Here is a 16,116-nt window from a genome sequence, read left to right as displayed (position 1 = left end):
AAGGTGATGAGATGAAATCACGTAACCGTGTGTGTTGACAAAGTTGAAGAGGCGACTCATCTTTGTTCCCCTTCCTTCGGGTCGCTTTTTTATAGTTTCCGCTGGTAGTCCCTGTATACTTGTTTGGAGTCCTTTTTTTATTCATTCTATTTTTATAAGGTTATAATAAATGCCTTTGAAAAAGACACGAGGTTGATTCTATTCTCACCAATTTTTTAAAGGCATTCGACCGAGTAAATCACAATTTGTTGTTGCATAAACTAAACGTTTTGGGTATTCAGGACAATATTCTGAAATTGAGTAAACATGATCTTGCCTGCAGAGTCTAATATGTAAAATATGATAACTCAATATCTTTCTCAACCACAATTCCATCTGGGGTACCGCAGGGATCTCATTTAGGACTATTACTTCTCAACCTTTTTGTAAATGACCAGAATGATGTTATTCTCTATGGTGAATTATTACAGTACGGTTTATCTAACTATGCTGGTGTGTAATAAACTTATTTCAATTGAATATAGACAAATTTAATTGACTTATTTTTTTCCGAAACGAAAATCTCATAAATATTCCATATAAAATCAAGTAATTTTGGAAACAACTGGAAACAACAAATACAATCAAAGATTTAGGAATCATTCATGACCCAAAAATGTTATACAAATCCCATATTGCAAATGTTACTTCTGTAGCACCACAATTGTTAGGTTTCTCTCTTAGATCTGCAGAGGAATAATACCGCTCTCTTCCTTTAAAATCATATATTTCTAAATTGTTTGATCAATAATCGAATGTAACTCCGCAATTTGGTCTTTTCATACAATGTTGTTATTGATATGCTTGAAAGTGTTCAAAACAAGTTTTTAAGGTACTCTGCATACAAACTGGGATATCATATTGGTTAATATAACTATAAAACTATATTGGCCATTCTTAACTCAAATACTCTTGGCTCATAGAAGATTAGAATAAGATCCTACACTAATTTACGAAATAATCGATGGTAGCATTATTTCTCCGGAACTTGTTGAACTTATACCTTTGAATATGAATCCAAAGAGAGCAAGAAATACAGAAATATTTCATCATACCATTTCATCTCACCAACAATGGCCAGAATGAGTCTATAGGTAGAATTTTGAGACTTAAAACAAACATTTAAAATGTGGATTTAGAATTTTTAAATTCTTCTTTGGAGTCATTTCAACAGACTGTGGAAAGATTGTAATTTATTGGCTTATTTTTGCCTTCCTTGTTTATATTTTTTCCTTAGATCTACCCAATAGTTATAGTAGGTACATATGAGTGAATTTGTTAATTATATTATAAAAATAGGCAAATATGGGAAAAACTTCATCATGTGGAAGTTCATTCGACGAAAAACGGGAACTTCAAGAATACCAATTGAATTATCACTAGGCGATACATCTTGTGACTGACTACAGGTTATAGTCAATGGTTTTACAATTTTTCTGAATGGTGGGTTTTCTCTCCAATCAAACAAGATAACTCAAGATATATTTTGATACTTGGAGCTACAAAAACACATGACATCAAAACAGATAACACTTTAAAACCAACCTGATGAAATGACATCCGAAATTGACCCTGTTGTTTTAGAATGGACTCTGCAAACATGTTTTTTGATTGAAACAATCTGACTTTCTTGGCCAATAAAAACGAGCAAAGACTTTTTCAATTCTTCAATCGGGCTATCTCTGAACGACCAATTACTTCCGCAAGTCTAATCATGTATTTCCGTTTACCAACACGTATTTTTAAGAAAGCAATAATGTGGTGCTGCAGGTTTTTCCGGGTTTTCCTGCAGCTGAAAAAGCAACTGCGCCACTGGAATCAATGAAGTCGCCCCGGAGCGCCAATTAATTTTTATTGTTGTTTTTATTTTATTTTTATCGTTGTTTTATAATAAAATTACAACTGTTAGGTACACGGTAACCAATCTGTCAATAATCAAACGTTAAACTATCGGATGTCATGGATGCCAAAAGTCAGGTTGACGTAATATACGAAGATTTCGCGAAGACTTTCGATGAAATTATTCCATTCTATTGAAGAAAAAAACAGTCAAGGTTGTTCTCAACTCTTCTCTTATCCAACTGCTCCAATCATATTTGAATTCCAGAACCAATTCATTTTTCAATATAGACTTGCTCAGCACCATATATTTCAACATCTGGAGTGTCGCAAGGGTCTAACTTGGGGCCCTTCCTTTCATAATATTTAGAAATGATCTCACTTCTGAGCTTCCATGTGGAAATTTGCTTTTTTCAGACGATCTAAAGATATTTACAACTATTTCTTACTATGAGACTTGTGTATAGCTACAATTTCAATTGAATATTATAGAAAACATTCGTCAGTCACGTTGATAATGTCGCGGCATCAGCTCTTAAAGCACTTATATTTGTATTACGCAATTGTAAATCTTTCTCTAGAGTTCTTGCTCTGTTACTACTATATTTTCCACTTTGATTTGATATCCTCTCTACAGTGTCCACATTGAAACATTGGAGAAAGTTACAATTTGGCTTCATTACAGTTATTTGTATCAGTTAAATCTATTCTATATAATTTATATTGTCTTGTGAATGAAGAAAATCGCGAAAAACTGATTTTTGCGATTTTTGATCTTAAATAGCTTTGGGCACAGAAAGGTACTTTCGAGACAACTTTCAGAACACCAAACTGAAGGAATACACGAGTTTACAGGTTATTATCTCTCATTTCGAGGTGAAACTCCTAATATGACTGCATTATCTCGACATGTTTCCCAATACAAGTATGGTTTTCGAAAATATACATATCAACATGAACCACATCGTGAAATTTCTTTTCGAGAGACCAAAATTAGTCTTTTCGTTTTATAGGGGAAGCTTTAATAGATTTTCTCGTGAAATGGTGAGATCTGAGGAATCAGCAAATGAATTTCAGAATGATAATGAAAATAATAGGCAAATGAAATTTGGTCTTTATTTCAGAAAAGGAGATAACCAATTGCTGACTAACTAGTTGAATTGCACTCTTTTATGAATAATGTGGTTTGATAAAATAATTTGATATTCGCCACTTGTGTGGGATTGAAACAGAAGATATATTTATTTCACTTAGATGTCTGCAGCGTAATAATTTTTCATAGATGTGTTTGTTTTTCCGCCTAGATATACACATATACATTTTTCTGAAACAACAATAAACAAATTTGACTCAACATTTCAAGAATAAATATTACTAGAGTTTTTTCCCAACACGAAACCGTTTTGTTTTTTTAACACCTCGACACGTGTTTCGATCACTAAGTGATCATCTTCAAGAGGAAGATTAAATTTCCTCTTGAAGATGATCACTTGGTGAGTTGAAATAACGGTTTGGTGTTGGGAAAAAACTACAGCAACATTCATTACTACACCAAAGGTTCCAAACAGTGCATCACAGTGTCAAGAACAATTCACATTCGTCAATAAATGTCTTCTTCTATTAGTTTTCCATCCAGATACAACTGATGAATGACTCCTTCTTTCTTGTCAGTTGAAACGGCTTTGACGGTAGCTTTAGAGGTGCCCAAATCAAAATTCATTTCGGCTCCATCAGCAACGAAAATGTTTTCAGTATCCACCATTTGTCCGTTAACATAAACGTTCAATGCTTGTTTTTCTGAAAATTATCGTTTATTATCAGGATATTTTGAAAATAAAGAAGGACAATCAGTTGACAATGAGAGGAATCGTGGATATAGGGGGTCTTCCAATAGGAACTTCCGAACTTTGACAATTGATACCGGCCATATTGTTGAAGCTACATCTGTTAAATTAGTTGTCATTCATTCTGCTTGTTTTGCCAAATCACCAAGGACGGATATAGCATTCAACAACACGTGCAAATAATGAAACGGTTTCATCAAAGTTGGTGTTCTATTCGGGAAACGTACCACGCGCTTCGCCCATTTTACTGTCGCCACAATCGTCTACCGTGGAGGAGTATTCGCAATGTGGTGGATAAATTCGAATCCACTGGTTCAGTAAACAATCGAACAACACCCTTACATCGACCAAATGCGAGATCTGCTGAAAAAATCGCAGAAGTCTGTGACAGTGTGTAAGATAATTCCACGCTGTCGATTTCGCGTCGCTCATAAGAACTGCCTTTCGCAGACCACACACATGACATCCACATCCACAAAAGCGTTCAATGCATTCTGAAAAAATCGCTGTTTGGTTTGGATTTTGGGCTGGCGGCGACATCGGTCCATATTTCTTTCGAGAACGACGTTGGAAAGGTCATCACTATCAATGGCGAGCACTAACGGTCGATGATTACCAGTTTATTTTGGCCTGAATTGGGTGATCTGGATACCAACGACATGTGGTTTCAACAGGATGACGCTACGTGCCACACAGCTCATGTCACATTGGATATTCTGCACGAGCGCTAGGGCGTGATCATCTCACGTGCTGGTGATGTAAACTGGCTAAAGAGATCGTGTGATTTGATCCCGTTAGACTTTTCCTTGTGAACCAACATATATCATGCCATCGGTAAAATTCATCCTGATTTATGTGCCAGAGTCATGGAAAATTGGACGTTTCAGAGGCGCTACATCCATGCAGAGAAGCCGTGGCGAACATTTGAACGATGTTATATTCCACACATAATGGCATCAACAGGTCTTCTGTATCTGTATCTGTAGAGTAGGGAGGGTGAGTATATGCCCACAGCACTTAGGCTACCTGTGTCCGTACATCCTCCCGAGGAGTTGTCCTCCCAGGTCATCGTCCATCCTGTATTTTCCAGGAAGGTGGACAGGTCGCTGGGAGACATCTCCTTTATATCGGCAGGTGTAGGCCAAAACTCGCCGAACACACACTCTCTTATTGTCGATAACTCCGGACACTCGCATAAGACATGCCCCACAGTTTCATCTTCCTGTTCACATTTCCTGCATAGAGGTGTTTTCACTAGTCCCATACTATGGAGGTGTTTCCTTAGTTGACAGTGGCCAGTCAGAAATCCTACTGTTAAGCGTAGGTTTTTTCTGGTCATTGCCAGATATTTCTTCGGCACCAGCTTCCCAGGGTCGCCCAAGGTGATCCTGGCAAAAATTCATCCATTGATTCCATCCCATCTCTTTAGGGATTGAGCATGGGTGTGACGTTTGCATGAGTTTATTTCGTCAATGAGAAATAATGTGTCCTCCTTAGGTGATATTGGTCTCTTCCAAAAATTATACCAAATGACAAGTGCAAAACAAAACAAAAAATCAGTAAGAATGAATTTCATACTCAGGAATTTCTTTTGGGGTGAACAGGATTGAAAATATTCATCGCCTCTTAAAACGAATTAGACAAAAATTTCTCGAAGATGCAAAGCATCTATCAAAGGAAGATGTTTCGAGTACAAGCTTGAACAATCGGGAATTTTATTGTGAATTGAAGTTTTTCACCAGTTTCACCCCTAAAGTTCAGTAAATTTTGATATACTCACCAAATACCACACGATACCTCATTCCCCCCGCAATAACGGCCCATGATCTGATGGTTTGGGATTGTTTTTCTGTGAATTTTCGTAAAGGCGTTCCATCTACGTATAAACTATAAGCAAATGCAAAATGTGGCAGTGGATCAACTGCCAAGACACATTTGGCTTGCTGTTTTCCAAGATAAAATATTTCTTCTCCAACTAATTTGAACATCCATTCTCTTCGGAGAATTTCCTGAAAACCCCGAAAATATAAATAGTCATACCATTTCATTGGTGGAACGGACATCATTTCATCAAATAGTAAATAACACTCCAGTTGAAACCATCGATTTTTACTATGACATCCAATACGGTAAGAAGTGACGGCATATACCTTGAAACATTACTGTTGTGAACATATCTAACACCTATTTAAACGTTCATCGTTTACAAATGTGCAGAGAATGAAATTCTCCTAATATCTAGAAAAAATCGACAGTATATTCTATCATATGCGGAGAGATTGGAAGAATCCAACACACAAGTCAATAAAAATATTCTCGGACAGTCAAGCGGCGTTGGAAGCTCTTGGCTCCTACCGAGCAACGTCAAAATTGGTAGCAAATTGCCAAAAACGACTCTCTTCGATAGGAACACTTAACAGATTGTCTCTGGTCTGGATCCCAAGCCATACTGGCCTGGAAGGCAATGAGGCATCAGACCAGAACCTGTCATCGGCATCGCTTTACGCTTTGCCAAACAAAGATTGAACACCTAGATGGCAAGAAGATTTATGGCCTTCTGGCAGAATCTTCCAGGATCAAAGTGTTTATTCACCCTTCGAAGCCTGATACCAAACAGTTGTTGGACTGATGAATTACGATGTCTAACAGACCATCTTAGGGGCCACTGTCATTCGAATCATCATATGCAGAGACTTGGACTGTCGGAAGACAGTGTGTGTCACAATAAACCCTTGTGGGTTGCGGTGGAGGGTCGAATAGACCCACTAATTTTGGACCCAACCTAACCTAATCAGACTTTCTATCAATAACATATCCATCACGCATAGAATGCTTCCGCGGTTTTCGGGCTTTGTTCACGAGATGGAGCATGAAGCTGATACTAGTTATCAAACCTTTCTTTTAGACAAAGGTTTCATGCTTATATTCGAGTCGCGTCGAAGTCAGCCGAGTCCCAGACACACAACTGGTCGGGTCGAATCTTTCCTGTACTATTGAGTGGCAAATACCTCGAAACGGGACCGTAGATGATCCACTCACTGAATGAGACGTGGTCTTACTGCTGGATCGATAAAAAGAATATGTGAGACTATCCCCTGTGAGGTTTCTTGCATAATTGTCTGTTGGATATAATTCAATATATAGCTTGGTATTAGCCTGGAAAGTAGTTGTTTTTCGGCAGGTTATTTACTGGAACCTTCTGTGTAGGTACCTTTGAAGAGATTTCTAGATTTCATTTCAAAATATTCATTTTTTATACTTCTGGCCCTTTTTTAGTGACTATGAGGAATTTTTGTACTGCTGTCTGTTTTTGAAAACATACAAACAAGTTTTGAATAAACACAGATGGTATCATTGAAGTGAAAATATTTTTGGAAATATTGCCGACTCTTCTTTTTCCAGACCAGTTATACTAATCCCTCACGCATTTTTTGCCAATGAAGGTAAACAGGTAAAGTATATCAAAATTGGGGGTATGTCTGAGAATCCTCAACTGAAAAGATAAAGAGTCCAAATGACTAATGAGATGTTCACATTCAGTTTTTCAGGGAAAAAGCACAAGCGGAAGAATCAATTCATTTGGAAAAACAATCTCAGTTTATTTCACATTTCTGAATGAAAAAGTTCTCAAACAGTGAAGTTCGAGGTGTACTGAGTTGAAACTCAAAATAATGAGCGGCCCAGTCAGTCGTGTATTTCTGATATGTACCGCTCTTGGTGGAATCAAATGTGTCAAGTCACTTGAACACCTCCCATATATTTTTTTAAACGTGTGAAACAAGAGGCAACTTTCAATTCATTAATAACATTGAAATGAAAAAATACTAGTGATATCAAAACTGACCTTTGTGAAATACCAATATTGATGTTTCTTTGTTGAGACGATTCATCATTTATGTACCTAATGTTTGATTTTGAATGAAAATTGAGTTTGAAGGCCAATAGATCACATCGGAAAAGGATTTCATTTGGAGCACATATATTTTGTCTAAGTTGGCTACTGTGTACTAGTCACTATTGACAGTTGTCATGTCAATGTTTTACGAAGTTACCTCAATCAAATATTGTAAAAACTAAATCGAAAATGAATACAAAGAAAATAGCGAGTGAAACTCAAAAATGGACAATGTAAACAACAACTATAAATGACAAACAATAGTGACATATCCACAGGGTAGCCAACATAGAAAAAATATATGTGCTCTGAAGTCATTTTGTTCCAATATGGATCATTCAATGGTACATTCTTTATCGAGATAGTTTTTCTTCTTTGGTGAATACCAAACTGGCAAAACTGAAATCATTTTGCTCATTCACCAATACTGGATTCTGATACTAATTTGTATACCAAGCTAGGCTTTTCAGATGCACTTGAAAACGATTGCTTTTTCAAATCAACAATTTCATTCAGTAATTCTATCATTGAAATTCCCTCATAATGGATGCTGGAAAAGAATCACTCACATTTCCATCAACTCTGAGTACCCTTTTTCCACTAGTGACTCCGTGTTCAAATTCGACCGTGTGGACGCCATCCAAAAGTGGAACGCTCCAGTATGCTACTAAATCTGTCCTGTCTTTTGAAGTCGAAGAGTTCGAAGATATATTTTTGGCCATTGTTACTGCTGCCGTACTGAGAATCATTTACTATAGATCTGAAATGAAAAGTTGAAAATAAAAATATTTCTGAAGAAAAGATAATTGAAACTTTTTATGTTTTTTACCACTTTCATTTGTAACTAACGTTACTGCAGTTTCGTCCTATGAGGACATTTTCAAACTTATACATTAAAATTTCAAAGAAGTTATAAAGATAAGTTTGAAAATGTCCTTATAGGACGAAACTGCAGTAACGTTAGTTACAAATAAAAGTGGTAATAAACATAGAAAGTTTCAATTCTCTTTTCTTCATTATGATCCACCACATAGTAACGACTACATTCATCAATCTCCACAAATCTCACTTCTAGGGTTCTAACTACAGAATGCTTGTATTAAAGTTGGTGTAATTTCTAGTATGGCGGGTTGCCTGTCTTTGTTCATCTGTCACTGCCTGAACCACTGTCCATGCTGTTTTTGGCTAGTGCATTGGCTTGGGATGTGGCGGTTGAGCAAACCGACCATCAGATGCCTGCTTCCACGTAGCCCCGCTGGATACAGGAATGACAGAATCACTTGTGGTCCTGTTATTCCCTAACTAAATGGCATCCGAACGATGTCTTAATCCAGAGGTGTGTGTATCCGTGCCAAGAGGATGAATGATACTGAGCCTATCAGCTGAGTCTACGGAACCTTCAAGATACCTTGCGCCCTCTCGTCGTAGCATCGCCTTGTCACGGTAACTGATTGATTGATTGATTGATTGATAGCACTTTATTTCCAACAGGCATTCACCCAATTACAGGAAATGTACAAAGGTGTTGATGAAAATATATGCAATAATTAGTAGTATAATTAGTAAAACAAAAAGATTGCTACAACTAAAAGAAAAATAAGTAGAAATAGAAATATATCACAAGGAGCGAAAAGAAAAAGGGATCACAGTTAAAAGGTTCTAGTGAGAATACATTTTAAAATAAGACTTTGAGAACTGTGATTAATATGGCACATATCACATATTGAATTATAGTTGTTACAAAGTATTGACACTGGTGCTTTCAAACTGTTATTTGTTCTGACAAGATCACAGTAAAATGTCGTTTGATATCTGGAATTAAGGCGTGGGGTGCGGATGTTGATCATTTGTAAAAGAGGGGACACGAGATCTTATTGTTTAGCAGTTTGTGAAAAAAAAGGAGATTGTGACAAAAAGTCGTCGTGTATTCAGAGATATTACATTAAACTGATTCAGCAGGATAGAGTAGTCGGTTCCCCTCTGAGGATATATTCCTGTGACCTTGAAAGACAGATATTTAAACAATTTTTTGAACAGCATCAATATGATGTGTGGCAATTGTAAATTGGATACCATATTTATACGCTGTATTCTAGTTTAGACCTCACACAGGCATTAAACAGTGTTATATTCGTATTATTATTTTTGAATTCTCTGGTACTCCCTATAATAAAGTCCAACATTCGATTCGCTGATGAAATAGCCTGGTCGATGTGGGAAGTGAAAGTGAATTTATAATCAAAAGTGATTCCAAGATCTGTCATCTCATTTACTCGACTAACTGGGATGCTGTCAATAACATAAGAAAATTCTATTATATTCTTTTTTCTAGAAAATGATAAAATGTAACATTTCGATATGTTCAAACGTAAATGATTCTTGGAACACCAGTCGAACACTAAATCGATTTCATTTTGTAAAATTAAGCAGTCTTCATAATTGTCAATTACTTTGTATAGCTTTAGATCATCAGCGTAAAGAAGTTTTGGGCAGTTCATCATTTTCGCCAGGTCATCAATGAAAAGCAGAAATAAAAGGGGCCCCAAGTTCAAGCCTTTAGGTACTCCTGAGCTAGGTGTGTACAAAGAGGACTGAAAACCTTCATGTTCTACGTATCTATTGCTTTCTGTCAAAGAAATAGCTTGTAAAAAGATCAATTAAACTTCCAGAAAAGCCAAACGATGATAGTCGCTGAATGAGGATGTAAAAATCAATTTGGTCAATGCGGGGCTCTGCCGTGATTGACTTTCTTTCCCTAGCTACTCGTGGGACTTTTATGGACAGAGTAAACTCAAAAATTCTTTCTGACGCTCAGTCTACAGAGGAGATGGATGTCGAGCTTACGACTCCAACTGACCTCCCTGTTAATTTAGATCAGGAGCGAGAGATTCTCAACTCTTCAACTCCTGATCCAATAACGGAACCTTAAAAAAAAGGTTTGGTGGTACAGCTAGGAAACGACTGAGTCGTCTCCTCAAGAGTGGGGTACATTATGAAACCGTCTTGTACCAAATTCTTGAGCGGCGTATGCAGAATCTGTCTCAAGTGGAGGAACAAACCTCCCATGACCAGGGGCGAAAAAGCCCTGCATAGTTGAATGTAAGGCATCGTCAGGTGTAGCTGGCGTGCAAAAAACCCTCATATGGGAAGGTTGTCGCGGGTATCAAGGTGAGAATCTTGCACCTTGACTATCCGACTACCTCATTATTGATGAAACAGCAGCGCGTATAATTTGTGCCTGCACCGCTGGGAACCGAATCAGGTTTTTAGAGTTCGGCAGAGCCATACTATTACCATCTGAACTGAAAGACCACTCACCATACAAACTAATGCTTCGTTAAGAAGCTGGGTTTATTTGGTCGAGTGTGAAAAGGTGTGAGCCACAATAAACCCATGCGGGTTGCGGTGGAGGGTCGAATAGACCCACTCACTCTAGACCTAACCTAACCTAACCTAGCTCTTTGGTACTAATGCCACGTTTTGACGTCATTGGTGGATTATGGCGGCCACTAGACACGATTTTCTTTTCGAAATCTTCAAAGCATGTTTTTCATCTTCCACGTCGGATTGTGATTCAACTCTTGTATTTTCAATATTTTGATGTTGTTAATAGAGAAAAAACTTGCAAAAAAATCTATCAAAAAAAAAAAAGGAAAAGTATCATCTTCAATACATTTATCCCCCGATTAATTGTAATTTACGTAGTTAACGCGCTGTTTTTCAAACTTTCACAATGCAGGGCTTGGAATTAGATGCTAGGAATACAAAAAAAGTTTTTGCCATCCTCCGTTGAAATTCACGTGGACATCAGTTTTTCGGTTTTACCAAATTTTCTTACAGCAAAAAGTTCTCGTGTATTCGTCCATATCCAATCAATGGGAAAATCGTTTCTCAAATTATAGATATCTATTGAAAACTCGAATTTTAGCCAAATCGACTGAACAGTATTTTTAGTACTTTTTTCAACAAAAGTTTTACATGATTCTTCAACCTAACATAACTTTTTCATCTATGAACCGATTGATATGAATCAACAAATACATGTAACGTGAAGTTACGTCGTCTGTTCAGACGGATAAACAAACAAACAGACAGATAGTCGAAAAAACAGACGTTCAGAACAACAGACGAACAGAAAAACTGATAAACAGGCAAAAATTCGTGATGGAATTGGCCAATACTTGCCAACGTAACACAAGTCGAATAACTCATCAGCATAGAAATTGGTCGATCTGGATTCGATGTAGTCGACGAAGGCCTTTTTTGCCTGGTCCTGATTGAGAAGATAGTAGTCGGTTGGCGAGAGGTCTGGGGAGTATTGTGGGTGAGACAGAACTTCAACGCTCAATTCGTTTAATTTTCGAATGTTGATTTGTGCAACGGCCGTTGACGTGGAGCAGGTTCGGACTTCTCCTGTTGACCACTGCCGGCTGTTGCTGACGCAATCTTCGGTACATTCTGTCGATTTCCTCACTCTGCTGAGTATCACACCAGCCGCTGACCACCATAGTCTTTTTTTGGGAGTTTTTGTCTTTGGGAAGTGCCTGGGTGGCTCAACGATGTCTATCCAATTTTCATCACACGAAACGATTTGATCCAAAAAAGGATCGTTCTGGTTGTGTCGATCGTTTGAATCGTAAAACACCCACTTTTCCAGCATTTTGACCTTCCCAATACGTTTTAAACAATCAAAAATCGCATAAGAGCTGACGATCAGTTCTTCCGCCACCCCACGCACTGTTTAAGATGGGCAAAAATCTCTCAAGGACATCATATAGTTATAAGTTGAAGAGAGGCAAAAAAATTAAAATGTTGAAAGAAATTGTTATGTTGGTATCGGTTTCCAATGGGGTTTTGATATGAACCCAAAAACATATGGAACTATGTTTTATTAATCACCATAACACAATAATGCTCATATCTACAATCATTCCAAAGCCGAGAACAGACAAAGCTACGGACGAAAAACATTGACAAAGCGCTCACTGCGTTTTCAATGTTGCCAACATAACAGAAATGAACAGTAGAATAGTTGAATGAATATCTATAGAGATATGGAGCAACAGAAACAAACGGACAAAACACTTGAAACAACCGTATACAGGGTGTAACTGAATAAGTGTAAAATATTCAAAGAGGTGATTCCTCATCGAAAAAAAGGAAGGATCTTTCATATAAAGAAATTTCATTGCAGCATTCCTTGTTGAGATACAGCCCCTTAAAGGGGGTACATAAAATTTGTATAACAATTTTTTTCACAAGCACTAAAATAGTTACAATATTGAAATCAACCTGACGTTTTGTACTACCAAAAAGACACTTAGCCAGAAATTTATTTGGTTTATCCTATGGTTGTAAGGGGTGGAAAACGCAACCCCTAAAATTTATTTCCAATGTAACTTTTTGTCTTATTATTTTTTTTACCATTTAAAAAATTATTTCCGAGAGCCTGTTTCATTTTGAACAAAAAATGTCTCTTGGGTTTTTTGCAAAAAAAGAACCAGTTTGTAGCAAAAAATTATTTCAGGAACAACTACAGAGATACATCGTAATAAATGCGAAAATACGAAACTAATCTAGTAGGTCGCTATTAGCGATAGTGACAATTAAATTGGTATGACACTGTCAGCTTGTGAATTTTCTAAATTGAATTAATATTTATTGTGTGTTGTTGTTCCGATCTTAGTTTGTTACTTTAATAATTCACTTGTTATTAAAATGGCATACACAAATGAGGAAATGGCTGATATGCATTACGTTTACGGTCTGTCGCAGAGGAATGGGTTTGAAGCTTCTAGAAGATATGCTGAAATGTATCCTCAACAGCAGCATCCTTCACATAGAATGTTTGCTCGACTTCATCAACGATTACGAGAATATGGTTCATTCGACACAAGAACCCAGGATTGTGGTCGCCATCGAGAAGTACGAACACCACAGCTTGAGGAAGCAGTAATTAATTTGATTGAAGAACAACCTACTACCAGTACTAGAAAGATTGCTTTCCAGATAAATGTTGATCATATGACGGTATTTCGAATTTTGAAGGAACAACTCTTATACTCTTACCATCTGAAACGAGTACAGGCACTGTTACCGCGAGACTTTCCGAACCGTCTTGAATTTTGCAATTGGATGCTGGAAATGATTAGAAGAAAATGTGACGATAGAATTCACAGAGGAATGTAGTTTTTCTCGGGACAAGATTATTAATTTTCATAATAACCACATATGGGCTGATGAAAACCCTCACGCTATTGTCGAAACTAACCATCAAGAACAGTTTTCTCTTTACGTGTGGCTCGGAGTTATTGGGGATGATTTAATTGGGCCTCATTTTCTACCTCGTCGATTAAATGGTGAGGCATACGTTCAATTTTTAAGAGAAGTGCATCCAGTACTGCTGGAGGAAGTTCCTTTGGGCATCAGAAGGGATATGTTTTTCATGCATTATGGGGCTCCCGCCCATTTTAGTCAAGTAGCACGTCAGCATTAAACTGAAACATATGTAAATCAGTGGATAGGTCGAGGAGGACAGAAGAACTGGCCCGCCCGATCCCCGGATCTCAATCCTCTCGATTAGGTGAATAGGTGTGAGCCACAATAAACCCTTGCGGGTTGCATAGGAGCGTCGAGTAGACCCATTCACTTGGGACCTTACCCAACCTACATGAAACAGAAAATGGGTTTCAGATTTTTCAATAAAGTATTTCAGTATTATCATAATCTCTTTTCGTGGAGGCGACGTTTGAAAATACGTCATATTTTTAGCTATAGGTATTTCAATGTGACACGGAGAAAATAAAATTGTCGAATTTTGATCAAACGAATTTTAACCAATACTTTGTAACTCATAAGTGAAATATTTCAAAAGAAAATGCAATAGCGCAAGTGATTAGAAAAAATTCTGGAAGCTAGCAATATATAAACTTCAATCATTTCGACGTGACTCTGAAAATACCTTAATATCATATGAAGGGTCACAGTTTTTCAAAACTCGCATTGTATATCTGTCAGATTAGGTTTCAACAAAAATATTGAAAATTAATCCGTGTAAATTTAAAAATTCCTTCTTGTTCCTACAAAACAGTACAAACTGGTTGCTAAGGGTCACTGGTATGTAATCGAAATTGGAAATTCTAGACATTTATTCAACAGTCAGTGCCAAAGGCTTGAACATTTTTTCTCAACTCATCCTTATTTTGAACCGCCCCCTTTACCGGCCCTGTACTTTACGAACGGGCCAAGTCAGGTGTTGCAGAATAACTCGAAAAAACTAAGAAATGTATGTTGCATAGTCTAATAGTCTAAGTTTACCTTGAAAATATCACATAGCACTATTTTCGTACAATACGTTCAATTCTGGCCATGTAATTGTATTCTTATGTTTGTATTGAAAGCCACTAAGTATATCGCTGGGTATCGTCCACCGACATCTAGTTATCAATGCAAACTTTATTGAATTGTTTTCAAGGAAAAATCAATACCTTGAACTTCGTGAATACGATTGTTTCGTTTCAGTGGAATATAATATTTCTGTATAAATTGTAATTTGGAACTCAATATCATGACCTCGAGGAATGAAAGTACTGAGTGTATGTGTTTCAATTTTTGGCTTTCTATCAAAAGTATCAATTAATTACTCAGACTTTTATTTTTTCCCAGTAAACATTTTTTGTGATGAAATGTTATTTCAATTCATTATTTGCCAAACAACCATCTGAGAGAAATCGAAGATATCAAAGTTGCACTCCAATAGATCATTTATTCATACCTCTTAATTCAACTTGAGAGAAATTTTCAGGAAACAACAACAATAAAAAATAGTTTATCAATTTCCTACGCAAAAACTGGCTGAAAATAATATTGATTGGAGTCAAGCAGGGGATAATGAAGTGCTAGGGATTTTTAAGGTTTCACCACTTCATATGAAAGGACTTTTTTTGTACCACTCAAAACTAATTTCAAGTAATAATATTGAGTATACTAAATAATTCAATAAATAATACAATATGAATCATCTTTTCTTAATTTATGCATTTACTGGATATGAAACTCATCCACTTAAGTTGAAATTTTCAAGGTTGAAGAACCAAGTGAAGAAGTATTTTTGAATTGAGGAATTGATTGTATTTTCACAAAGTACAGTGAAAAAAACCTAAATATCTCTGAAAAACACTACACAACTCAGTTCGTTAGCTCCAATTATAGATGCGGCAAAATAATATATGCGAGTTCAATAAAAATTATTGAAGAATGGAGTTGACAGAAATACATCTATTCAACAATAATCAAAATGACGAAATCATCAAAATAGAAGCTATTTTCGAGGAGAATACTTCTCTAATTAGAGAGGAGAGAGTCCGGGCAGAGATGTCGTGGTCAAAAGGAACTTGTAGTGTTTCGTTAGTCACTGCGGCAGACATCTTCACTGGTGTATACGTTGACTTCGAGGACGAAAATTATACGTCGAAGTTTGAGCAACGTCTAACTGGCAAG

General features: G+C 36.8%; 1 protein-coding gene across 3 annotated transcripts; it reads right to left on the bottom strand.

The window, feature by feature from the left end:
• Positions 1 to 2,980: 2,980 nt before the first annotated feature.
• On the bottom strand, positions 2,981 to 15,064 carry LOC111512678 (fas apoptotic inhibitory molecule 1). 3 transcript variants are annotated; one of them, XM_074186454.1, is made up of 5 exons: positions 14,935 to 15,047; positions 8,187 to 8,377; positions 5,503 to 5,731; positions 3,431 to 3,675; positions 2,981 to 3,351 (listed from the first exon to the last, which is right to left on the bottom strand). In XM_074186454.1, exons 2-4 carry the CDS (start codon positions 8,364 to 8,366, stop codon positions 3,479 to 3,481), a joined length of 606 nt encoding a protein of 201 aa, XP_074042555.1. In that variant the 5' UTR covers positions 8,367 to 8,377; positions 14,935 to 15,047; the 3' UTR covers positions 2,981 to 3,351; positions 3,431 to 3,478. The 3 variants fall into 3 exon arrangements, with proteins under 3 accessions (XP_074042555.1, XP_074042556.1, XP_074042554.1); XM_074186455.1 differs by having other exon boundaries at positions 2,981 to 3,675; positions 14,972 to 15,064; XM_074186453.1 differs by having other exon boundaries at positions 2,981 to 3,675.
• Positions 15,065 to 16,116: the final 1,052 nt, after the last annotated feature.

The sequence above is a fragment of the Leptinotarsa decemlineata genome, unplaced genomic scaffold (assembly GCF_025532065.1).
Source record: "Leptinotarsa decemlineata unplaced genomic scaffold, Ldec_3_MD MMD2_tig00078422_RagTag_RagTag, whole genome shotgun sequence".
Taxonomy (NCBI): domain Eukaryota; kingdom Metazoa; phylum Arthropoda; class Insecta; order Coleoptera; family Chrysomelidae; genus Leptinotarsa; species Leptinotarsa decemlineata.
Note: the sequence above shows the minus strand (reverse complement) of the source record. Positions and strands in the feature narration are given on the sequence as shown.